Source organism: Cinclus cinclus, chromosome 1 (genome assembly GCF_963662255.1).
Source record: "Cinclus cinclus chromosome 1, bCinCin1.1, whole genome shotgun sequence".
Classification (NCBI taxonomy): Eukaryota; Metazoa; Chordata; class Aves; order Passeriformes; family Cinclidae; genus Cinclus; species Cinclus cinclus.
The window spans coordinates 129,943,440-129,969,889 of record NC_085046.1 but is presented as its reverse complement, the minus strand read 5'-3'; the positions used below and the strand labels follow the sequence as shown (position 1 = coordinate 129,969,889).

The following is a 26,450-nucleotide window of genomic DNA, read 5'->3' as shown; positions in this document are numbered from 1 at the left end:
GAGAGCTGCCGCGGGTTTCGCGCGGTGCTTGCTGGGCGCTCGTTCCTTTTCCGGCCATCTTGGCGGCGCGTCTGCGGTGAGCGGGGCCGGGCCGGGGGTGCGGGGGTCGCTGCGGGCGCTGCTGCCGGGTTCTGACCGCTCCCCTCCGTCCCCCTGTGTTCCAGGTACCGCCCGACCCCGCGCGAAGCAGCAACATGGTGGCCGCGAAGAAGACGGTGAGTGAGAGCGGGGCCGCGCCGGGCGCACGTGGAGGCGGGGCGTTCGGGCAGCGCCGTGGTGTGGCGGGGGGACCCCGGCATGGCCTGGGTCGGCGGCCGGGAGCGCTGGGGGCCCCTGGTCACAGCCCGTCACGGCCCTCAGAGCTTGGACCGTGCCCTCCTGACACTGGCCTCGCCCCTCGGCCGCCTCCCGCTGGGCTCGGTGTCCTCAGGTCGCTCCCGTGCCGTGCCGTGCTTGCGGAGCTCGTGAGATGGCTGCAGGGAGGGAGAGGTGGTGCCGAGGTCCTAGTGCGGGTGGAGTTCAGGTTTTGCTTTTCCTGCCATGTTCTGAACTTTCTCTTAGACTGGCTCTGACAGATCTGGGTTTCCTGGTCAAAGGCAGTGATTTCGTCCGTCAAATGCGCCTAGCTGTTGTCATGAGCATCACGCTCCCCTGTTATAATATCAATTCCATATTGCACAGAGTTACTTTTGTGTGCTGCCCCTTGCAACATTGTTGTCAATGTGCACCCTGGGGAGAGAGAGACTCTAAGCCTGGCTTAGATTTGAGACAGAGCCGGTACTTATTAGGCCTTGACTAGCTGAACTTGACAAGAGCTTGTCAGATACACGCAGATGTCACTGATATATGTAGATAACAGCAACAGTGTTTTGAGATATGTTTTTGTATTGAGAGATATGGGAGCAGGAAAGAACTTTCTAAACTTGTGAAAACACAGTATTAGCAACACCCCATCATAAGCTTTCTTATACTCAAGTAACTGACTGGCCTTTCTTATTGGCCATGTTTCAGGATATAGGGTGATTATGAAAAATGCATATATTTGAAATTTCTCACTTATGTTCTGCATTGTTTTGAAAAGTATGAAGTAACACAATAATGTCTTTCTACATATTCTTCAGAAAAAGTCCCTGGAGTCCATCAACTCCAGGCTTCAGCTGGTTATGAAAAGTGGCAAATATGTGCTTGGGTACAAACAGACCCTGAAAATGATTCGTCAGGGCAAAGCCAAGTTGGTCATCCTCGCCAACAACTGTCCTGCTTTGAGGTAAGCAGTTGTGTGAGAAAACAATTCTGAGATGTGTTCTTTGTACAAATGCAGTGTGTGCTTCTTGCTAATTGCTCCAGAGACTTAATACAGAGGGCTTTTCTGGCATGTTCTAGAGTGCTCTCAACAGGTAGTTTGCCATGTAATGATTTCAAGTCTAAAAGTGTTAAAATGCTTCCTGGTGTTTTTCTAGCTTTCTAATTCCAGCAGTTTGCACTAGAGAAAGTACTGGAAGCTTTTCACACTTGATAGTAAGTTTTCTAAGAGTATAATGGGGCTGAATTCCCATGTTTTTCCAAAGTAGTGTATTGGGATATAATTTTACAGCTAGCAAAACTGATAAGTGATTTAAAATATTTAAAGCACACAAAATTTCTCAAAATTTGTTATAAGTTTGGGGTCCTGGTCTGTGAAACTGCTTTTTTGAGAATGTAGTCTATACTAATATGACATTTTCCTCTTTGAATATCTGGGCCCTTTTTGTTGTTGATGAATATTGACAGGCTCAAAAAATATAAATGCGAAACCCAGAAATTGGATACTTGAGAAATAGCAGGACTGTTGCAGTGGGCAGCAATCCCTAATATTAGTGTGGATCCCAGAATGCTTGGAAAACAATATTGACTGCAAGACTCTCCTGGTGGAAGTCAGAAAAGAGGGCAGTATAGATGGAGTCTTTGTTTTAAATTAAAATACATGGTTCCTTTCTCAGCTGCAACAACTGTCTCTGTTCAGAATCTGGCCACCACTGGCCATCAACATTAACTCTCTTAGTTTATGCACTTTGGCATAGCTCTGTCACCTTTCAGAGGTCTGCAAGTGCTGAATCCTTCTACCATGGAGAAATGAGCCTGTGTAGGAGCAGCCTGAAGGGTTTGTTGTTACAAACCTGTAGCAAACATCTAAGTAAAGGTTCCTGAGCCACAACCCTGAAGTTATTTTGCCTTGCAGGAAACAGCTATGTTTCTCTGTGTGGGAAGGAAAAGTCTTGAGTGTGATGGAAGTTAAAGCTGCTCTCTGTACTACAGTTGGTCAGAATTGTTTGTGGGTCCTGTTAACACCTAGTTTTTGGATTTCAGAAAATCAGAGATTGAGTACTATGCTATGCTTGCCAAGACCGGTGTCCATCATTATAGTGGGAACAACATTGAGTTGGGCACAGCATGTGGAAAATACTACAGAGTGTGCACACTGGCCATCATTGACCCAGGTAATTATCTCCTGCAGTGTAGCGACCAAATGAGGAGGTGTTTGTGGATCCTTCCTTCTCATGTGAGTAGCAGCACTGAGCAAGGATTGAGCAGGAGTGATGACACACTTCATTACCTTTTTCCATCAGGTTTAACACTTTATGATTTCCTCTGACCAAGGTCCTGTTCTTTTGTGACTCCTAGGTTCTTAGAACATGGAAGGACTGCTGCTTTTCCTGCACATAGCTCTTTTACTGCTGAGCCTTGTGAGCATTTTGGCTACTTGTCAGCCTGTAGGGATGTTTCAGTGTCTGGGAAGCAACTGTATGGGACCTGTTTCTGAACCTATCAGCTAGGACATGAGCTTGGATAACACAGTGTTTACAAAAGCCCTGTTTGTTCTTAATCTTGAGACAAAGGATTGTGACTTGTCCTGCTTCCCAGAATAATATATAGAAAAATAAGCAATGGGCAGGTAGATATTCATTAAGGGAATGAAAATTACATTCAATGCTTCATTTTCAAACTGTAAGTTCGTACATAATGACTATGGTTTGGTAACATTCTTTGTCCCAGAGAGTTGCTCAAATTCCTTATATATAGAATGCTAAGTAGGTTACTTGCCATCCTCTTTCCAGAATGTTTTAAGAGAAGAATCAGTCCCTTGTTCTGTTTGTTGACCAGAATGCATACACATAGGTTTAATGGTTTCTATAATAACTTTAACCAACTGTTCCCCAAGTCACAATGATTTGAATTTCCTACTTCTTCAGAAAACATTTTTTAGTTCGCTTGTACTCAAGTAATAGCTGTAAACTTAATTTTCCAAATGTCACTTTCAGGTTTGGTTTTGGATGGGGTGGGAGCTGCAAGTAAATCCTAATGCTCTGTAGCTGACGATGCGAATATTCTCGCTGTCCTGATATTTCTGTGATCAGGGGAGGCTAGACATTCGCTATAGTAAAACTATGCTTTGTGTCCTCCAGGACTAGATTGCTGTTTTAGTCCTGGCTTTGTAAATGCTGGTGACAGGTGTATAATTACTGGAAAATACTGTATTTGGATTAGCAAAACACAGTTATAATTTATATATAATTGATAAAAGTGTTTTTATCAATTTTATCAAAATGATTTGCTTTTTGGTTATTTTTTGTAGAATCACTGTGGTGATTTTATGGGTGAGGTTTCTTATTTTTATTCCTAAAAACATTTTTCTGTGAGACCTCTTGTAACAATACTTTTTTTTTTCTTTACAGGTGACTCTGACATCATTAGAAGCATGCCAGAACAAACCAGTGAGAAGTAAATGCTGTAAAGGTGTTTTTTCTACAATAAAACTGGTTACAGATCTCTTTAAAGAAAAATTTGTATTACACCTTTGTTGGTTTTGGGGAACAAACTATATAAAGGAAGATTTGTTACCACTTCTGTGCTTCTGTTCTGTTAGAAATAACCTTCACATGGCAAAATTTGCCTTCCTTTCTGTAGGCATTGTGGATCTTGAGAGGTAAGTGAAGGAAGTCTTGGTCATGACAAGTATGGTGCCAAATCCCAGTGGGCTAGGGCTTCCTTAGTGTTTGCTTTTGGAGTGCTAATGCAAACACAAGGCATAATGTGAGGGACGGTAGCAAATTTGGGATGTTGGTGGGGACCCCTAAAGGTTTACTTAGATTAAAATAATTAATGCTGTTTTTTCCAAGTGAATCAAGTACTAACGTGCATTATTCCCTTTGTCTTTTCCTTCCAATAGTACATATCTGTAAAAGAGCAAACAAGATATGACTTCTAGATATGTAACTTTCAGTAAGATACCAGGTACATTCATAAAGCTGTTCTGAATCAGTAGCCTTTTTTAAAATTTTCTGAAGATACTGGAGGCAGATGAGCTGGTGTACTCAAGTCACAGTTGCTGAGAATGTCAGTGTCTTAGAGATTTGTGCTTGTTCTATGTGAGACCATGACTGCAGGATGTTCTTTATTACTAGGGATTGTTAATTGAGGTGCAAGTGATATTCTGACATGGTAAAAGCAAACACGTAATGAAAACCAGAAGATACCTGTAACCTTGCAGAATTCAAAAGTATGCCAAAACACAAGGTACCTTTCAAAGCTTGCTGTTGTGTATCCGTGCTCACTCATCAGCTTGTCTGAGATCACTTAATCACTTATGTTCTGCTGCAACTGCTTCTGTTACAAAACGGATGAAATTTGGTGTTTCCATTTGGAGGTAGTCAAGAGGCAAACTCTGAGGTTCATCAGAGCAAAGGAGGAAGTACTGATATATTTGCCTATTCAGCCACAAATCTGGATGAATTGCAGTCAAGGGAAGGGAGTGAGACTTAATGACACTTTTAGGTGGACAGAACAGAAGAAATTTGCTGGTTTTGTTTGTGTTTTGGTGTTTAACAGGTGTGCAGCTAGCTGGATTGACTGAGTAATACTTTCAGAATTAATATACTACTTGCATTCAGGAAAGTTTGAGAATCAGTGAATACTGACCAAAGGACAGCAGGGAGAAGTTGGATAGTCTGGACATGATAAGAAAAAGTTTCTTGAAACTTCAGGTTGTGATGCCCTGATAAAGCAGACTTCCCACTTTGAGTGTTTAATTCCACCACAGTTTGAATACAAATGTCTGAATCTGTTTTTACTTCCTACTGATCCAGTAGTTACTTTTGTTTGAAGAATTCAAGTCAAGCCTAATGGCTGTGAATGCAGTCCCACTTGTTCTATGTGTCTGTATACATAGAACTGTATATATACACAGACTGTGTGCTTAAAATAGTAAGAGTGGAGGAGGGAAATACAGGATAGCAAGCCAAATAAATTGATACCCTAAAAATACTTCAAAACATGGAGGTTTCATTTCAAAAAATAACAGCATTTTATTATTTTGCATAGCTTATTTCAGTTGTTCTGCTTAATTAGAACTTTTGCTAGTTACTAAATTGTTTTTACAAAAATTCAACATTTATCTGCCATCAATGCAAGACAACACATCCAAAATACTCTCCTCAACTTCAGACACAAAGATGTTTTACTTTGAACCAGTTTAAGAAAATAGCTCCGATAAGTTTGTATGTATAAATATACAGTGTAGCATACATTTAAAATTCTGATCAGTATTTTAGCCTGTTTTCCAAGTCTTCCATTCTCTTCGTCATTTCTTCCAGTAGATAAAAGTTAAGGAAAGACCTACTGATTGGATGCATTAATAGAAAAAGTCAGCTACCTGATTGCTATGGTCCATAAACATTCTCTTGATTCTCCTCTTTGACTCACAGTAGTTTCTCAAACAATATTCCCCTGTGTTTTCTTGTTGTGGTTTGATCAGCTAAGTTGAGAAAGCTGTGTGAAGCCCCTTTCCTTAACAGGCATACTTTGACATAGAGTTCAGACTGCAGGTTATTAAAAAGGCTGGTGTTCTACAAATGGATTGCTTTTCTCTATTTTAAAGGGAGGGTAAATACTTATCTGGTTAATGCTGTTTAAAAATGTTTCACTTAACTGCATGTAACTTAACAGTAGATAATAAAACTGGGGTCTGAGACCCCAGTAAGAATGTCTGCTCCTCATGATCTGTTCTTGTGCACAGTTGTGACAGTGGTTTCCAGACAAATGTGGAATAGAGTACAATAAGCTCCATGGGATTTAGGGCTGGTTCTATTTACAGCAAGAAGCTGTAGCAATGCCAAGTAGTGTATAGCATCCCTTTCCTGGTAAGCACTTTCAGTTGGCAGTAATGCTGTCTCCTGCAGGAAGAGATTGGACCAGTACTGTTCACTTCAGCACCTTTCTCCAGGTGCCATGGAAAGGCTGCAGCCAGGGGAAGCTGAGAGGAAGAGGAGGCCTAGCATCAAGTGAGATCTGAAGGCACTGAGATCTACCTCAGAAGGATGAATTTGCTGCACCCCACTCCCTGCTTGTTTGACTAGGGTCTTAATTTCAACAATTTAAGGTCTTACATAACAGAAGATGGAGAGCTGAGCATAAAAGTTGGGATCTTTGACACGTTGCTGTTAGGAATATTTTAGGGCAGACAGACCAATTTGGCCTCTTGAGTTTGGCCAGAACAACCACATGTACTGTGTCCCCCCACTGACAGCAGGAGAATCTCCTCTTGCTAGTAAGGAGCAAGATTGGATATCTTGCTTCTGTGGGTGTCCAGTCTTCCTGGACATTTGGTTTGGTAATCTCTCATCTGTCTCCTGCAGCAAGGTTACTCTGTGCATACAGGCACCATATGAACTTGCATTTTCTTGAGCAGCTGTATTTCTCAAGTGTTCAACAGAGGCCAAGTTGAAGCAGTGAAACTGCACTCAAGTACTGCTGGAAGACAATGTAGTTGGACACAAAACAGTGTGGACTGGTCGCTCTAAATTTGTGTTGTGGAACTGGAGCTACTTTTGTAGCCAGTTCTCCCTCCCCCACCCCCTAGATCTCTGGATGAGGACTAGCCAGCAATCTGCAGTTACCAAGAACTAGTGTATCACCTCATACCTCAGCTGCTCTTGAGGTAGAGAAAGGAGGTTTCTAATAAAGAGAAAACTGGATGGTTTGTACTCTTCAAAGCTGTGGCTGCACAGTGCTCCTAGGAAGTGCTTTGCACTGTTCCTATTAAAATTGCTAGTCCCTGGCTCAGTGGTGACAGGTTGTCAATCACCTTGAGCCATTGGAGTAAAAATTACAGAGTTGCCTGCTCAAATGGTGAAGCAAAAAAGCACATGTTGCTAAACTTCTAAGCTTAGCACCTAGATCCTTTGATTCTGAGTTCCTCATAGCCCAGCTGCAGATGATTGTGGTAAAGAGCTTCTGAAGGGGCAAGAATTGGTCTCCGTTTTGTTACCTAGAAATTTATCTCTGAAGTTGTTTGGAGAAGTCTCATCAGAGTAGTCTGTATGTCGACGAGCATTCAAAACACCTAGCCATAACCTTACATGATGTATTTCTCCTTTATGAAATCTGCTTTTCATGGAGTAATTTAATCAAGTGATTAGAACATAATTCCTTAAATTGTCTGGCAAAGAATTCACTCGGGAAGGTGAGAGAGGCTGGCTGCTGCAGGGAAGGTCTGAACTGCTAGGCAATGTTCTGCATTAGATTACCAGCCACCGAGGGCTCTGCATGCCTCGCTCTGGACTGACTGTTCACAGTCTGAAGCTGTTCCTATCTGGAAAGCACAGTGATGAGCTACTGGTATCACTGCATTTTTCTGTGCTTACTGATCTTGCATGCAGTTACACAACTCGAGTAGAAGATGTGATGTCTCCTTAGTGTTTATTTGATTATACAGGACTTTGCTGTATAAATAGTGTATGATAAGTTGTATTGCAAGTTTCCTGCTGTTGTTTCACGAGTTGTGGATGTTTCAGGCAGCATAAAGGCTGCTGCACTGGCAGCTCCCTTGAAATAAACAGATTAACTGGGTGACAGAAGCTACGGATCTGCACTTTGCTGAGTTTGAGCTGCATTTCTTCTAAGGCAACATTAACCAAACCTGAGTCCTCTGATTTCCTCTTCATCTAGACTATGGTTTTAAATGATTCATTGCATATGGTGTCTCACCAAGCAGTTCAGCAGGGAAATACCTCCCTTACTCTGATGCCCGTAGCCAGTAAATGCTAATTCAGTAGCATCTGAAGAAGTAACCCAAAGCAAAGTGTGTTACTCTTGAATTTGGCCAGTTGTTTCTTTGCTGTTTCTGAAGGTGCTTACTATAAGGGCTTATTTATTTGTTTTTATTTATTTATTAAAAATAATAATCCTTATTAATGTTTTGGTCCCTTCTATGAAGGAGAAACAGATTAAAAGTTAAAGGCTTTGCTTCTTGGAAACTATTATGTAGTTTAGATTTTCATTACAATAAACTGATTTTAGCTATGGAGGCAGTTCAGACTTGATGCCAAAACATTTAGTTTGTTTTAACCTGCCTTCGTTATCTTACCTGTAAGAAACAGTTACTCGGAAAGGATATATCGCTGGGTGAGTTTTCTTACTTCATTGGTTGCATAATTCTGGAATGTCACAAGATTTTCACATTTGCACTGGTCATGATCTTTTGAGGCTTTTGCTGAAAAACAAACACTTAAGCATAGGCTAAATTTTGAATAAATTGAAAAGGATGGGGAGGAAATTACAAGGAATTATAAATGCAGAGCAGGTTTAATACAGCTTCCTGTTCTCAAAACAGGTCAATGTCCAAAGGAACACCCTGAGGCAGATTCTGTCAGTATGGGAAAACAGTACACATTGTATAGTCCTCTATGTTCAAAGAGCAGTCTGGGTTACTCTAAACAAATGTAACCTGATTACCTGTTGTTGAGTGAATGTGACTGTCTTCAAAAAGATACTTGTGGTGTACTGTGAGATGTGGACAGTCAATGACATCTGTGATGGCTATTGTGGTTGATTCAGGTCCTGCAGGAAACCCCCCAAAAGTCTAAAAATCAGACCCACTAAATTATAATTTTATTTTCTTTTCTACTCACATGCACTGAGTTCTCCTTAATTAGTAAGTAATCTCACTAATTGCAGTGAGGCTCATTCAAGGAATGGACTAGTGATAAAGATGTGAAAGAACAAGCTGTTAGGCTGGTTTTACTGTATACATTATTTAAGTTGTGGGTTGCAGAACTGAAAGGGAATTGTGAAGGTTCCTGTGAGAAACAGAAGTGATTGAAAGCTGAACATGCTTAAAGTGTGAAGCATAGTGTTGATATACAAGCTTCCCTATATAGTATTTCAGTTGGATGATGTAAGAAGCATGCAGCCATGCTTTTGTTACAGTGAATATCCCATTTTTTCACATTGCAGAAGGAAGGGTGGCTTGGAGGGGCAAGGAGGCAGGGACATGGGATGAACCCTTTTTAGCTAATTGTGGGAGTTCTCTACAGCAGGCAGCATGAAAAGGCAGCAGGAGAGCACACTTGAGTTAAAACAGCCAACCTGAAGGCTGTGGACCAGTCTTATGAAGCCTCCCAGATGATGCATCCTGCTGGTGAGGTGACTGTTTCAAGGCTGGTAGATAGAAATTGCCAAAGGAAACGTTATCACAAAAGGAGCAATAAAAATGTTCACATTGCCTAGAATTGGAGATGTTTCTTGCCAGTAACTTGTTTGTCTATCATAATACATGGAGAATGCCTCATACCTGTGCGAATTATAAGAGGTCCAGTGTTGATGGAAACTCCAGGACTTGCCCTTCAACTCAGACTATCAGAGGAACTCCTCCAAAACTAGAAGTGATTATTTAGTAATAGTGAAGCAATCTGAAATGATAACAATCTACTCTGTGTCCTGCAGTGAAAATTCTTTCATGTTTCATTATCATCCATCATCCTTTGGGGTGAACTGAATAAGAATATTGCTTGGAGAAAGAAAAAGTTTCCTCCCCTCCTTCAGTTTTCTTTATAATGGGAAACAATCAGGGAGGTGGGAGTTTTTAGGTGAGAGGGGTGCAGCAGTCTGATACACTACAGTTATAAGTCAAAATACACGTTTCTAATTTATGAAGCACAGCCTTTAAAATGTAAGGATTTATTTCAGAGTCCACTCCCCGATCTCAGTCAAGAGATTGACAGGAAACAAAAACCTGTTATGAGGTAGAGCCTCAGCCATTGTGTGCCCTGCCCCTTTCTTGGTGCCAGAGGCAGCTGTGGTTCCTTAGGAATGAGTTCTTCACTAGGTAAGGAACCCTTCACCTTCCATTGACTCCGGAGCCCTTCATGGCCCAGAGGAGCTAAAGAGCAGGAATTCAACAGCTGCACAATGTGACTGATGATGCCAGGGTGCATGGAGGGACACACTCCCTCCTCTGTAACCCAGAGCTCTTTCCCTGAAAGTGAATGCATGGAGGTAAAAGGTGACAGTGCAAACTTGCCTGGTATGTCATGAAGATGCAGTAGGGAGGTGGAAGATGCTTCTGTGACATCCAGGTTTACTATAACTGTTGGGGTCCCTGCTGGTTTAGTCAGTTTTGACAGATGCACAATAATGTAAAACTGCTAAATTGCGCTGGGAAGGAGATGAGGCCCTCTTAAGTGGAGGTTGGAATTACTAAGCATGAATATTGGAAAAACAGATGAGTGGTTGAATAAGAAGACCAGAGATCAGGCAGCAGAACTTCTATCTATAAAATAGATAGATATAGGTGACATAGATACAGTTGTCTCAGTCAACATGGGAACCAGCTGCTGGAAGAAGTCCAGTAGATTTTGGAGAAGAGTTCAGGGCAGAGAGGTACGGGATGAGATCACAAGGGAATGGAACTAATGAGAAACAGAGTCTAGCTGAAGAATGATGAAATGGGAACAAGGATGGTGAAGATTTCTCTTGTAGGAGAGATGGAGCAAGTAAGATGAATCTTGAGTGTTTGACCCTGGGTAATGACTTGTTCTAGAAGGTGTTCAGAAGCTGCAAGCTAATGAGGGAGTTGTTTAGGAGGGGCAGAGGAACTGACCTGAAAGGTTTGAGCTTTGGATACAGTGCTGGTATGGACACATAATTAGGGACAGAAAAAAGACAGATGCACTGGTAGAGGTGTAGCAGGAGGTCTCCAGTTTGGAATAGGAATTGGGCACTTCAGAAATGCCTCCATTTAATTTCAGAAATACTCTTCCTCAGGCTTCAGAAACTAGTTGGGGCTCTAAGATTTCTGATCTCATTGCCTCTGAGAAGCTGAATAAACACAAGTAGTGACAGACACAGATCACCCTGAATCCCTTGGTGAAGTCAGTGCAATGAATAAATTTGTTGGGAACAAATGCTGAAGTTGGATGTTCGTTTTTAGTGTTCTGTTTTGTAACAAAACACAAGTAATTTGTTAGAAGGAGCCTGTGAGAAAGTGTAATCAAAAGCAGTGTCTGAATATTTGCTGAACTGATAACGATCCACAATTTGGAAGAACAGAATGTTAACCAGCTACTGCTGAGTACTGTTATCTGATCAGGGCTGGGGTCTTGTGACAAAAATAGTATATGACCGTATAATTAAAAGCTCCCACAATGCACATCCTCGGAACAGGGCTGGAGCTGCAATCATACTGAGTGTGTATTATGTATGACACTGCCGGAGCCTCGTTAGTGCTTCCAGTCAGATGAGAAATTAACATTAACCAAGGCAATGAATGGGAACCTTCCAACTGAATTCCTCTTAATAAGAGACAAGAGAAAAAAAACCCTCCTTTTTTTGCCTTTACTACTAGTCATCAAGAATAATTAATAGTAATCAGCAGCTATTTTACAAGGCAGATGCTTTCTTGCAGAACAAAAGAAAAAAGCCTAACCCCAAAAAACATTTGGAGGGCTTCTACTTCAGTTGGAAACGTGCTGTGCATCTGCAGCTGGGACAGTGGAGTCCATGAGGACAGGATGTCCTCACAAGCTGGAGTCACAGAAGACCTCAGCTAAGAACCAAAACTAGAGTAAAGATAAAAGTCATTGCTATAGCAAAGGAGGAGAAAAATTGCGCTGTATACAATAGAAGGCATTTTTAAAAACCTTTCAGGTTGTGTAACAGGTTTGGAGGCAGAATTTCTGGTGGAGTGAGTTGATGAATAATGTTTAGTCCTGGAGTGTCCAGAAAAACAAGGCTGGGTCAGTCCTCAGTTCAGAGGTGTGAGGCATTCATTCCCTGTTGTTGAGAGAGGGGGAGGACAGAAGCTGAAGCACCAGTGCTGCCTGGTTACCAGAGGTGTAGACAAGAAACTGCCACAAAGGGGCAGGATTTACTTATTTTTTCATATTGTAAATTCTGTAGTAAAAAGGAAAAAAAAATGGTGGTTGCTAACCACTGTTGTGGGTACCTGAAGGATGCATTTCCATCACTGAGCTCTGGTGTTTTCTGATCAGTGAGAATTATTTAGTGGGGTTTGCTAATGAGTGAGAATTACTGTTCTGGCTGCCAGATAGTTTTGGTTTTGGCATCTCCAAAATCTTTTAAGATGACATGTTGTCAATGAAGATCATCTGCCTAATAAGAATTGAATTGGCTTGGTTTTATATTATCATAGTATTTAGTATTTCAGAAAGATAAAACTAGGACTTCTTAGGACTGAAGGACAAAGAGTGTGCAAGCTAAGAAACATCCTCAAAGTCTTTTTTACAAGTTCTTCCTTGAGATCTGTATAAAGAAATGTCCTGCAACTAATTTTATACTATAACATTAAAGCAAAAAAAAAAAAAAAGGCAAAACGTATTTGCATTTAATTCCAAGAAAAACAACCAGATAAAAGCTAGTGCAAGTTAAATAGTCTTGCACAATTCTAGTCCTAACATCATTCCATGTGCTGTTTCTGAATTTTGCTTCAGGTACCAGTTTCAGTGTACAAAAAAATACAGAGTCTTGGGAATGCGTGAGTGGGAGAGACATACTGTCCTCTCTCTGGCTCCATAGCTTTCATCTCAGCTCAGATTCTGCCTTCCCCTGCAGAACTTCATCTGGGAATGTTTATATATGACCTGTTTGTTCCAGAGTGAAGAAGGATGCTTTCTGAAACAAAACTTCCACATTTGTGTAGCAGAACTCAGGGCTTATGCATAACTGAAATCCACTCTTTGTAGCTGTGAATGTACATTCAATGAGCTATTTTTAGTCTTCTATAAATATACACAATAGCTCTTGATGGTTTATTTTGCTGTGGTTTAGGTTTTTGCTGCTGGTCTTAGGATTTTTTTTTTAAATTCTCATTAAGGTATTACAAATCCCTGATTATTTTCCCACGTTCCTAATAATAGATCATGTTTATTTGCTGGAGGGGGATTCATTGCATGGCTGACTTAACTGTAGAAAGAGAAAAGAGAAGAAGCAATTGATTCTTCTGGGCATAGAATTGTGTATCTTATGCAACCTTAATGAAAATAAAGGGGAGATAATTACTAACATATTTACCCAGTGATGGATTAACAGTATATATTCTTCATGTATTAAGGGGCAGAAAAATCCAAAAAGCAAAACACCTGTAAACATTCACTTCTATCTCAAAGAAAATGGAATTTTGTTACCTTCACAGATTTGGGCTCTTAGCTCTTCACTTATGTCCTCCAGAGCTGTGAAATCCTCAGCATAGAAGAGATGTTTATATGATGGCTCAGAAGCAATTTCCAGCAGTTCTTCCTCAATTGCTTTTCCTATTCCAATGGCATAGATGATTATACCTGGATTCAAAAGAAATTGCATATACCTATTATTTCAGCAGTTCTAATTCTAAGCAGTTGTCCGTCCATGAAAGGAAAATATGAGAGAAAGGGAGAGCCCAATTTATATTCTGTGTAACTTCAAAATCCATGAAGGGGCTTAATATGCTTTAATTACTGGGAGGCTTGCAGAAACTCTCTTGTTTGCTACAATGTGACATACAGCTTTAAAGAGGTGACACTTGCCTGGCCACTACTGATAGTAAATGGTTGCAGATAGAGTATTGCAAACAATCCAAGAGAATTGCACAGTTCAGCCTCACAATTGCACTGCAAGTGCCTGGTTTGTTTGTGTCTGTAGGGTACATGCAATGCAGCTGATTACTGGGTTGATGGGAAAGCCTGTTACATATTAGCAAATGGGGTAGAATCCTGAAAGTTGGCAGTAATTTTTCAGAAAAATACTTAAGTGTTTCATTGAAATCCTCAGAGCACATTGAGGCTTGATTCTTGCTCTCTCGGGGGCACTAACAGGCTGGAAAGCCCACTTAGGAGGGTAAGAATGGGAAAACAAGAAATTTATGAGGCTAGAAAGAAAAAGCCTTACAAGAGGGATGCTCAGGACAAGTATTTCCACAGCAGAGGTGCTATGGAGAAGGTAAGTGAGGATGTGCCGTTTTCTCAACTGGAAGCAGGGAAAGAGGAAGTGGTTCAGAGCCCTCTCACCAAATAGATTTAAAACAAGCAATAACTACAAAACATAGAGATCTTCAGTAATCCCTTTTTCAGCAGTTATGTTTTTATGCTTATGAGCATATGATCTGATATTTCTCTTTATATAAGTACTGGCTTAGAAAGTGTCCACGACATGTACTGATTTTGTGTTTCATAGTACAGCTATGAGCTTCACAGCTCTTACATGATTCAAGAGAAGAAGCTACTTTCTCTGGTTGGTTTCAGGTAAACTTGAGATGGGGAGGTTTGCTATCTTAATTTAACATGAGGCAATAATCGCTGCACACTCACTGAATTGCAACTTTCAGTATTTTTGCTGAAGAATCATGGGCCTGATAATACCACAAAATGTGCATTTTCCAAGTTTTTAACTATTAATGTATCTCCTTACTTTTCTTCATGAATCTGCCTATCATTGCACTTTAGCCAGGAAAGAAAAGTGTTCACCAGAAGCTGATTCAATTTAATGAATGCACCAGTCATGCTGAAGTGAGTCCTAATTAAAGACTTGGGGATATCAGTGATAAAGTATTCAAGGTCCATTTTCATATTGAACGAATATGTTAATATTGAATTGAATGCTCATATTGAGTATTACTCTATTGGTTATGCTGCAATTACACAGGGGTGGGTTTGGCCTGGAGCATTGCAATTAGTGTAAGTGGCCCAGAGTTTCATTCAGCAAGTAAGAAAGTTGTTTTGTACTTCTTTCCTTCTGTAAATTCTCCATGTAGTTTCATCTCACAAGTAAGCCTGTAAATGTTTGGGGGTTTAAAAATCATTTTAAAACTACTTTATCCTTCACTGTTGTAATGGCACTCTTGTTAGCATGTGCCTTTCTTATATCCTTGGATGTTTTTCCCTTTTCTCCTTACAGAGAGGTATCGATCCTGATCAAGGCTCTACTAATCATGTATCATATTCTGATTAATATGTCAAATAAATGAAACAAGCACAGAAAAAAAGATGTGCAAAATCTTTTAAAGTCTGGCTATTTTCTTTGTGTTGTGGCCTATCAGCCATGGTTTTTAAAGCAGTTTCTTGTAAAAAAAATGAAAAAACAAAAAAAAGTTTTGCCAAAAAAAGGGGATTGTTTATTTTCCTGACAAGTTTCGAAATTTTTCAGTTGACTCTGCTAAACAGCTGAAAAGCTTCTGATTTGTGGTACAGGTGTCCTGCTCAAACATATAAGAAATTAAAAATCACCAGTTTTCAGTCACATTTCAGCATATAGGCATGTAGAAACAGTAAGATAGACAGCACTACAGCTACCTTCTTTCAAAAAGAATCATCTTCCTTCCGGAACACTATTAGCACTATAAAACTAGTTAAAAATAAAGAATATAACCTGTAAACAAAAATATAGCAAATTATTACCATCGTATTTCTCACAAGAATAGATTGCTGTATTTTGAAGAGACAACTTGGAGTTTCTTTTATTGTTTTCCTAGAATTTTTGATGAAGTTCCCAGTATTCTCCTATCTCTGTATCAAATAACTACCCTTAGTGGATACATTCAGGGCATGCCATGAGGGTGGCACCACTGCCTGTGGTGAGACATTCCCCATGGGTCCTGCTCTGGGGATGATGCACATGCCTGGCAGCAAAGGCCCTTGCGAACACAAAGATCTCACGTTGCAAACACCAAGATCTGATGTGCAGGACAGTGGTCACTGTACTGGCCAGACTACTTTGGCAACCACTCTCTCGATTAGTACATCCAAATTGTTACTACATCTTATTTCTAACACTGTTTGCCTTTTAGAATGAGACACTGAAAACATCTCCACTTACCACGTTGCTTTGCTCTGCTGGCCCACTCAGAGACTTCATCCTGGGCTCGTCCATCCGTAAACACAATGGAGATTCGAGGGACATTTGCTGAAAATGGTCTTGCTCCTTCTGTCTCCGTGAAGCTTCTCTCAGACATTTGCCTCAGTGCCAGTCCTGTCATAGAACCTCGGCCCATATATTTCATTTGTGACACAGCTTTCTTCATGTCTTTGGCTGAGCTGAACTGCCTTAATGTAAACTCTGTACGAACCTCAGTGGAATACTGGAGCAAACCAACTCGAGCAGCTTTGGGTGAAATCTCAAGTGTATCCAAGACTCCTGAGACAAATTGTTTCACAATTTCAAAATTATCCTCTCCAAGACTTTTTGATCCATCAATCACAAACACCAGGTCAATTGGGCCTTCAGTGCATCCTGTGAAATGAGCAGCAGAGTGTACAGATCAAGGAAAAAACTCCACAAGGCTGGGAAAGGGATCCAGATACTCTGGCAAAAACTCAGGGATCATCTGAAGTACCCTGTTCCTGGCTCGTCCTGCTGTGCTAATGTGTCTGAAGATGTTGTGTACAGACTGTCTCAAAAGCTAAGAGTGGGCCTATGAATAGAATTTAACACAATTATAACCACAGTGAATATTTACTGAGACATATTCTGCTTTGCAGAATACTACATCTTGTAAAAATGCAGTAACAATCAGAAATGTTAAGAATTACTCTTAAGTGGAGAGAACTGAAGAATATGGATAGCACATAGACAAGAGTTCCCATCATTTTCTTCCAGAGATAAACTTGTATGCTAACTTTGCCTTTGTCAAATTTGTCAGCACTGAGAAACATGGAACAGAATCACTGAAGCTGCATTAGTGTTGCAGGACTTACAATATAGTTTTTAAACTATTTAATTATTGAGAGAATCAGAATTGGCTAGATAAGAGGTTTTTTGCTTGTAATTGTCTACCAGTTTTGTAAACAGAAGACTTAAGTATTGCTGCAATTAATCTTTTCTGGTTTACCCATTAGAACTAGGAGTTTGTCAGAAGACAGGCAAATCTGTAAAATTTGTATTTCCCATATTTTTTGGCAAATGCACATGCAAAAATCAAAGTAGTTTGTAAGCACTGGGCACCAATAACAAGCTTAGGGAATTTAGAGATTGGGGAATGTCTTCCAAGCTGCAGACCACTTCTGCCAGGTGGGTTGTGTTTTTTTTGTTTTTTTGTTTTGTTTTTTTTTTATTCTGGCAAGGAATTGCCTTCAGCAGGCAGAGATTAGTGTGCTTTGTGCAAACGCTAGCTGCAGAGATGCTCAGCTCCCATTGGATCAATCTAGTTTCCAGGGAAAATATGCCATACTGAGGAATGTTAAGATTTGCTTCTTAGTCTGGACCAAATAAACTTTGACCTCCACTCATCTCTGATCTTTTTACAGGGAGAATGCTGTAAGCACTACACAAAAGGGAATTGTGCCGCAGAAATTTCTCTGCAGAAATTACTGGAGATGTTTGTTACCAAGTCATTGTATGAATAAGGGATTTTCAGCCTTAAAGCCTGGAATTTTCTTCTTAGAAAAGATCTATTTTAAAACTGTTCAAGAATTCCTTTCTGCAGTCATCTGAGAAAAAGACACCTCACATGTACTAAGGTGATGAAAATGCAATGAATACATATATCAGAACCACCTCAGTGCTGCTGCATAAGTCAGGAAAGGGCAGCAGTTCATGGTGCATGGTGTCAGTTAGGATTGAGAACAGCCAGAACTTGTTACCATTCTTTTGGTAATCACATTCTCCTTAACTAAGGCATCCACTTTTGGCAGAATAAATGTTTTTACTGAGTTCCAGTAGAATTTCTCCTCCGAGTATTAAAAGAGATGATGAGATAAATGCATGTCATGTTGGAAGATAAGCAAATAGAATTAATGGTATTTTAAAATATAGTTTATAAAGATAAAAGATCGTAGTCTATGAACCTGATTAAAATGCATATTCCTTGATAATAAGATTCCTCTTTGGCTTTTCCCTGATGTTTCAAAATAATTATTATTGCACTCAACACTACACTAAAACAACTCTTCCAATTTGATAGATTTTTGCTTAGGAGAGCATCAAGTTATTTGAGACATTTTCTTCCACACACATATGCTCTGGGCTTTCAAATATTATATCATGTTTGAAATGAGAGGCTGTGGCAGAGCTCAAAGCCAAGCTGGATTGGGCTTGTAGACACCTCATCTAGTAGAAGGTGTCCTTGCCATCAGCAGGGAGATGGAACTAAGTGATCTTTAATATGGTTCCTTCCAACCCAGACCATTCTGTGACTCTATAATTTTTTTGAAGTGAGGTCAATTAATTTTAGAAATTAAAGAAACAAATGTTTTCTAAATAAAATGTACTTACTTCTGCATGTTTTCTGATCCTCTTTTAGTACATATCCCTCCTGGCATTTGCAGATATAGGAATTGTCATTATTAACACAAGCATATTCACAACCATGGTCAACTGATTTACAGACGTCTTTACCTAGGAAAAATTGAAGTGTTTGTCTGTACTCTATTTAACATTTTATAAATCCAAAGACTCCAAACATAATATCTGAAGAACATATGACAAAGGAATACAACATCTTTGCTCATTTATGTAGCAATGCCAGAGAATAGGGGCTGACAGACATAACAAGTTACTTACTTCGACATGTTTTCCCATCTTGTTGCAGGACAAAGCCCTCATGGCACTGACAGCTGTATGAGTTGTTATTATTAATGCACACATGTTCACAGCCATGGTCAATGGATTTACACAGGTCTTTATCTGAGAATTGTTGAGAATCCCCTTATTAGACCATTTTTCAAATACAAAACTGTCATGAATAAGCTTTGAATAAAATTAAGTCTGTTGATTTCTTTTAAGACTGAAAACCACATTCCCCATAAAAGTTTCAGCTACTCACTCCTGCACATTTTCCTGTCTCGCCTCAATATAAATCCCTTGTGACACTGACACATGTATGAATTGCCAGTTGGAACACAGACATGTTCACAACCATGGGTGACTGTTTTGCAGACATTTTTACCTTGGAATAATGAAAATTGTGTTTAGCACACTTAGCTAAGTAAATAAATCTCACAAAATATAAAAAAAATTGCTATAATTTTCCATGAAGGAGCTCACTTACATGAAGCTGATTCTATAACAAAGACATAACACGCTACTGTTGCACAGTGTGTTTCATTAACAGATCAGGAAGCACAAAACAAAGATGAAATAACTTACTCCTGCAAGTTTTTCCATCTTCCCTCAGTATGAAGTCTTCATGACACTTGCAGACATAGGAATCATCAGTATTAACACAAATATGTTCACAGCTGTGGTTGACTGAGTTGCAAACATCTTTATCTAAGAAAAGTGGATGGGGTTTGTAAGGTGAGGATTGTTAGGGAGAGGTGGTATTTTTTTTTAACCAGCCCAAATAGTTGGAAATCACAAACACACATATCTGCACTCACACCCACAACACTTGAAAGCCTCAAATAAACACATTCTTTTATCGCTCAGGCTACTCACATCTACATGTCTTTCCATCCTCCCTCAGTATGAATTTTTCATGACACTGGCAGATGTAGGAATCTTCAGTATTCACACAAATTTGTTCACAGCCATGGTCAACTGAGTTGCAAATGTCCTTGTCTGCAAAAAGGAGAGTTGGCAATCAGCACACATCAGCAGAGGCCTTCATTATTGTATGTGTAATTCATCCAATTAAGTTCTTGTGCTGCTTACTTCTGCAGGTTTTCCCATCTTCTCTCAGTAGGAACCCATCATGGCATTTGCAGGTATATGAATCACCAGAATTAACACAAACATGTTCACAGCCATGGTTGACTGATTTGCAAAGATCCTTATCTGAAAAGAGATGACAGCTTTTGCTAGTTAGTGCATTTCTACACAAGCACGAGCTGCAGATAAAAAGTATGTTGATAAATATCAGACTACTTACTTCTGCAAGTTTTTCCATCTTCTCTTAGCAGGAATCCCTCCTGGCACTTACAAACAAATGAATCACCAGCATTAGCACACACATGCTCACAGCCATGGTTGACTGATTTGCAAATATCCTTTCCTGGGAATAGTTAGACAATATTTATGTGGCATGTTAGTTAAATGTTTTTTTTTTTATAAATACAAAGACTGGGGGGTTAATCCCATGAGCAAAAAAAGATGGAAGCTTGCAGACTGAAAGCAAATCTCCTCCTAGTAAAATGGTGAACATCTTAGTTTACATTGAGTATCTATTCTTTGTCATCTGACCAGAACTTCATGGTTTGGATGACCTCCAACTGAAAATAAACCATTTAAGGATTAATCTGACTAGGATAAGGAGGAGGAAGGAGAAGGAAGATTTTATAGAGTGAAAGGAGGGAATAACTTAATACAGTCATTTAGCACAAATTCATGCTGGTAAAAACAAAACTGAAAAAAAAAAACCACCACAGAACATGATTTAACCTTAATTCTTAACATTCTTATATCAGTGCCAAGAGTCTGCATAAACAAAACCTGAAAGAATAGGAGCTGCTTATTTAAGACAATAAACAAAATCTAACTGAATTGCTGAAAATTGATGTGAAGACTTATATGTTAAACCAGTTGGTTAAAACCTCTTCAAAAGCGATAGGGAGAAAGTGCAGAAGAAAGTGGAGCCATCTATCAGCATTCCCTTTTTCTTCTTCATGCAACAAAAAGAAAATATCAGTTTCTAATGGAGAACTACCTTTACACAAAAAAGTGGCCTCCTGAGAGTCAAGTTCAACTTGGTCTTCTGCTACCAAAACAAATATTCCAAAAACTGCTACATAAGACAATATTCTAACTCAAAAATAATTATATTTAAGACATGCACTCTAAACAAGATGCCATCATAGTGGATAAGGGAGAAGTTATAAAATTATAACATGAGTAAAAGTTAGCATCTGCTTATACACAGCTCTGCACAACTCAGAAACATTTGCTTATAAACAGAATAAAATACAAACCAGCGGCAGACATGGCTATTACTTCAGAAGGATGAATTTTACATAGCTGAAAGCAAGTATGAGCCAGACTATTTTGGGATGCTGGGGGAAATAGTAGTAGTAGTAGTAGTAATAATAATAATAATATTAATAATAATAATAATAGCAGTAGTAATAATAATAACAACTATCAATGATTGCACTATTTAAGGTTATTTTATTGGACAACCCCCCAGAAATGTTGTTTCACACTCTAAAAGGAATGTCAGGGTAGTTAAAAAATCCAGAAATTTAAGTTGAAAACAGCTATAAGACTTTAAAATTGACTGAAAGAAAGGAACATTCACAGCATTTACTGAATGTGAAAATATTAGGAATTGGAAAACACTGAAATAATAAGATAAAGGACAAGGGGGTGCATAGCCAACAAATAAATGGTAGTATGAGTACATAAATTAAATACTATTAGGAACAAAAAGCATTCTAATAATGTATTATTAATTAATAGACAGAAAGACAGAATTGCCAATTTCAATGCAGTAATATAAAATAGTGTGTCCAGACTTTAACTTATGAAATAGATTACTGATGACCTTGTTGAAGTGAAGTTTCACTCTGTGTGAAGTAGGTCACAGAGCATCTACTGAACACATACACACACATTTTTGAATCAGTAACTCCAGATAACTTGCAGCAGAGAGTTGCAAATGAGGTTTCTGAAGAATACCTTGGATGCCTAGTGCTAAATTTCAGTAACATCTATAACTCTGAGGAAGCCCCAAAACACTGAGTTGTCTCCATTCCCAGTATATGAACACACACTGAAAAAAGTTCTATGGTTCTAGTGTTTAAAAAGATGAGTAGTTCTCTGTAAGCCTGTCAGCTTGATATTGATATGAATTAAAATAATACAACAGATAATGCAGAACTTGAGACAGAGTAAAATCAAATAAAGAGGACCAGTACCAATCAACTTGGTGTTGTGGAAAAAATAAACCATGGAAAAACTAAAAAAAAAAGGTCTTTCTTAATTGATCATGTGGCTGGTTTTAAAGCATATGCTGTTCATACAGTGGAGTATTCAAAAAGGCAGCAGTCTTGGTATTATTTTGATTAAGGAAAGAGAGTATAGAATCAACATTTTGTGGATTAACACTGGCTGGAAAGGCCTTCAGAACCAATTGTAGATGGGCAACTCTCAAGTAGCTTTCAAAGAATTTGTTTTGCTTCTCTACTACTTAATAATTTTATGGACAGCCCAGAAGAAAACACAAAATAATCACTAAAAAAGTTTGTAGATTACTCCACTTCTGAGAGAATAGCAAATAAATATAAAGCAGCTGCTGATAAAAGGTAACTTGAATATTTTTGGATTACAGCAAATCATATGTATTTTAAAATAGCCAGTATTAAGGACATACATTCAGAAACAAAGAATAAGGGCTGTGCTTACAGGACACAAACACCTGTAATACTGGGAATCTTAAATAACTTTTAATCATGGTAAATAACTAATTGAACATGAATACTAGCAGAATATTTTGGTCAGAGACTAACATTATCTTTTGTAGAAACAAAAAAAAGCCTACCAAAATATAAAAATATAAATTATTTTAGAAAATGACAGGTAGATTCAAATAAGAATTAGAATTATTATTGTTCCTCTGCCCTGGACCCTGCTGTGTCTCCTATTAGAAGACTTTTTCACTGTGGTGCATCCACAAGGATGCTGATAAACAGCAGAGGTTTTAGGGGAGCAAGAAGAGGGTTATAAAAAGATTAGAAAGCATAAAAAGCCTGAAGGAGTTTCAATTACTCATAATTTACAAAATAATATGCTAAGAGGTTACAGAACAAGTTAAGTCATGATCTGCATGAACATAGACAGAAGAACACAATGGTAATTAGAACTTCAACCCAGTACAGCAAAATACAGCAGCATCCTATGCTCAAGATTATAACTCAATATACCTAATTTGGAAATGAAGTTCACATTTTTAAAACATTCATTCAAACCTTAAAATTGGCTGATTTTTCTGAAATGTAGCTTTCATTCAAACAATACTTCATTCATGCAAGTCTTACGGAGAAAGAGAAAAATATTCCATGCTGGCTACTATGAACTAGTGAATAATATTCTAACAAGATAAAAATTACATTTCTTCTCTTATTAATAAATTACTTACTTCGGCATGTTTTCCCATCTTGCCTTAGTACAAATCCATCATGGCATTGGCAAGTGTATGAATCATCATTATTAACACAAAGATGTTCACAGCCATGATTGACTGATTTGCAGATGTCTTTATCTAGAAATAATTTAGGTTTTATTTACTACAGTTTGATGAATAAGAACACTTCCAAAACTTTAAAGACTGACCCTAGTAATCTCCTAGTAAATAAAGAATTTATTCTCCTTTTTGCAAGGAAAAAAATCTCCTGTAAGAAGAACTGCCTCTAAATAATATGTTCCTTCTGTAGATGTCTAAATATAAAAAATATAGTAACATTGAAATAACTTACTTTTGCATGTTTTCTTATCATCTCTCAATACAAAACCCTCATAACACTGGCAAAGGTATGAACTATCAGTATTCACACAAATATGCTCACAGCTATGGTCAACAGAATTGCAAACATCTTTATCTGTTAAAAAAATAAGATTGCCATTTTTAAAATATGCCTGCAAATACTCAGATTATAAAGAAAATCTGCTAAAGAGTAGGATACTTACTTCTACATGTTCTTCCATCTTCCCTTAGTGCAAATCCCTCATAACACTGGCAGATGTAGGACTCGTCAGTATTAACACAAACATGTTCACAGCCATGGTGAACTGAACTGCAAATGTCTTTATCTGAGAACAATTGATGATATTTGGTTAAAGCACATCTACAGCAAATGTATCATGCAGGGAGAAGTAAACACCTTTCATTAGGTCTACTTATACCACTGGAATAAACAGGTTACATTTTAGGCATCAAACATTTTAACTCTCTTACCTGAATATTTTTGAGTATTTTCTGTTTCCAGTCTGTGAGTTGATCTATAAAAGACACTACTTTTGTCCACAGAGTTTCTTACAAGCATTTGGAAGGTCTAAATGTATAAATACATAAATACTACTCATATATTATACATAGGAAGACTACTCCTTTATTAACAGTAAACTGTTGTATTTGTTTGAATGCTTCTCAGATCTACATACTGTAAATAAATTTCTATGAGTAATTCTCAGAGTACTTACTTCTGCATGTTTTCCCATCTTCTCTCAGCAGAAAACCCTCATGACACTTGCAAACATAGGAGTCATCTTTGTTAACACAAATATGCTCACAGCCATGGCTGACTGATTTGCAGATGTCCTGTCCTGGGAATGATTGATAGAAATGTAGGTTTTGAATGAAAACGTGTTAGAGGAATGTAGCTATCAAAAGGAACTTTGTTGCTTCTTTTCCAGTATGAAGTAAAAAATACCCTTTTCCCTCCTTGCCTCATGTATATGCAAAAGTGTTCAATAGCTACCAGTTACTCACTTCTGCAGGTCTTGCCATCTTCTCTCAGTATGAATCCCTCACGACACTTGCAGATGTAGGAATTGTCAGTATTAACACAAACATGCTCACAGCCATGGTTGACTGATTTGCAGACATTTTTACCTGGGAATAATTTAATATATAAAAAAATTCTGTTAGTTAAAGGCAGTATATTCAGAGTTAACTTGCTTTTAGTGTATCCTAACTTTTTAAGACAGGCAGAATTAGTCTCTGTTTGCAAAGAATAAAAAAGCTAGTGATGTTGTGAAACACCAGCTAAGAATAAGGGGTTTTTCATTCACCATGGTAATATCTGGATGCCCTTAATTTTTTTTCTGTAAACACTTTTTAACAGCTGATGTTGATATTAGATATTATAGGGATTGCAGTTACAAAATACTGAATGTCTGTGAGTTTTTCCAAAACTTATCCATAATTCTTCTTTGATCACTTGGTGACTTATGCTATAAAAGTTGAGAAAAATTTGCTATTATTTTTTTGTGATATCTGCTGCTCATCATAACTGTGCAATGTAGTCTAATTTGTAACACAATTATGATATTTCTCTTGCAATCATCCTATGATGGACAAAATTGGCTTTCCATTAATAATGTTGCAAGCTTCATGCTGGGTAAGACTTTATAAACATTATACATTTTTGCCTTGAAATTTTAGAAAAAACTCACAGTTGTCTCAGCTCTGGATAGTTTTGGATCCACAGCTGTCCAATATCAGGGCTGCTTTTTAAATGGCACAGATGTTTAGGGTGTGATTCAGTTGCCTAAAAGTATGCATTCAGTACCGTTTTAGATGCATTAGTATATCCAAGATATCGGCATACTGCTGGCAAATATGACACCAAAGGGGAAATACGACCTCTTGAAATCTCTGAATATTTAAAACTGCATTGGACTGCAACATTTAGGCAATCCAATCCTACCTTGCAGATTTCTTCTATGTGTGTAATATTAGACTCTGAGTTGCTGAATAATAACTTACGTTTACATGTTTTCCCATCGTTACGAAGCCTGAATCCTTCAAAACACTGACAAGTATAAGATCTGTCACCATTTACACACAAATGTTCACAGCCATGATCACTTAGGGCACAATAGTCAACTCCTGTAGGAGCAATCAAAATTATTAAAAAATTTAACCAATAATGACTAAATTATTTTTCATCTCTAGTATTTGCATTCCATATAAATAAATAAATATAAATTTATTTAACAATAATTCATTTTCTCATCTGATTATAAAGCTTCAATAAAATGTAAGAGGTCCTACTGAGGTCCTATAGATCCCACTTTTCATTTTTTGCTTTAAGCAGAGTTGAGAAATCATACTTTTCTGTGCTTAACATAGCTAAAGAGAGTCCATGTATGGTTTGGATTAAAGTGGATTAAAACAAAACACAATACTTTAGCAAAGATTTTTTATAAGACACTGGCAAAGACATAAAAGCTACCTTGTGAACATTCTAAATAGTCTCTAAATGGCCTGAAGTGAAGGTAGCAGTCCCCAGAACTCACTTGTGGACCTGACCCATCTCCTGAGGCATCAAGAAGAAAACCTCTCAGATGTCAGTGGGATTTGGCTTGGACTATTCAAGCTTTTCAAAGAATTGCAAATGACAAGTACTGTCAAATATAGTCCACTTTTCATCTCAAATTTCCCAAGTGTTTCTTTTCTGTCATATGAAGACATAGGGCTCCTGAGACTTTGCAAGCAGGACTTACTACTGTCTGTTGGCTACACACACAGTTTTTGTAATGAGTTGTCACAGTGC

The 26,450-nt window shown here is 38.5% G+C and overlaps 2 protein-coding genes and 1 non-coding gene across 3 annotated transcripts in view; 2 read left to right on the top strand and 1 right to left on the bottom strand.

The window, feature by feature from the left end:
* Positions 1-18: 18 nt before the first annotated feature.
* RPL30 (ribosomal protein L30) lies at positions 19-3,875 on the top strand. The gene is made up of 5 exons (XM_062490470.1): positions 19-76; positions 165-215; positions 1,122-1,267; positions 2,347-2,477; positions 3,714-3,875. Exons 2-5 carry the CDS (start codon positions 195-197, stop codon positions 3,761-3,763), a joined length of 348 nt encoding a protein of 115 aa, XP_062346454.1. The 5' UTR covers positions 19-76; positions 165-194; the 3' UTR covers positions 3,764-3,875.
* On the top strand, positions 3,357-3,491 carry LOC134054516 (small nucleolar RNA SNORA72). The gene has a single exon (XR_009934046.1). It is a non-coding gene; the product is annotated as a small nucleolar RNA SNORA72 (small nucleolar RNA).
* Positions 3,876-5,382: 1,507 nt separating the features above from the next.
* Positions 5,383-26,450, bottom strand: part of MATN2 (matrilin 2) — a 57,768-nt gene continuing 36,700 nt past the window's right edge. Inside the window, exons 8-26 of the mRNA XM_062490456.1 lie at positions 25,661-25,783; positions 24,662-24,784; positions 24,373-24,495; positions 23,860-23,982; positions 23,649-23,771; positions 23,312-23,434; positions 20,111-20,233; positions 19,894-20,016; positions 19,678-19,800; positions 19,387-19,509; positions 19,064-19,186; positions 18,802-18,924; positions 18,514-18,636; positions 16,120-16,533; positions 13,458-13,610; positions 9,403-9,474; positions 8,770-8,874; positions 8,432-8,527; positions 5,383-5,629 (exon numbers count right to left, since the gene is read on the bottom strand). Coding sequence (XP_062346440.1) covers positions 5,577-5,629; positions 8,432-8,527; positions 8,770-8,874; positions 9,403-9,474; positions 13,458-13,610; positions 16,120-16,533; positions 18,514-18,636; positions 18,802-18,924; positions 19,064-19,186; positions 19,387-19,509; positions 19,678-19,800; positions 19,894-20,016; positions 20,111-20,233; positions 23,312-23,434; positions 23,649-23,771; positions 23,860-23,982; positions 24,373-24,495; positions 24,662-24,784; positions 25,661-25,783 — 2,492 coding nt within the window. The 3' untranslated portion in view covers positions 5,383-5,576. The remainder of the gene's footprint in view (positions 5,630-8,431; positions 8,528-8,769; positions 8,875-9,402; positions 9,475-13,457; positions 13,611-16,119; positions 16,534-18,513; positions 18,637-18,801; positions 18,925-19,063; positions 19,187-19,386; positions 19,510-19,677; positions 19,801-19,893; positions 20,017-20,110; positions 20,234-23,311; positions 23,435-23,648; positions 23,772-23,859; positions 23,983-24,372; positions 24,496-24,661; positions 24,785-25,660; positions 25,784-26,450) is intronic.

Bases quoted from the DNA above. Each gene is read 5' to 3' on its own strand.
- RPL30 (XM_062490470.1), top strand. From the start codon at position 195: ATGGTGGCCGCGAAGAAGACG. The intron at 216-1,121 runs GTGAGTGAGAGC...CATATTCTTCAG, and splicing joins TGGTGGCCGCGAAGAAGACG to AAAAAGTCCCTGGAGTCCAT. The intron at 2,478-3,713 runs GTAATTATCTCC...TTTTCTTTACAG, and splicing joins ACTGGCCATCATTGACCCAG to GTGACTCTGACATCATTAGA.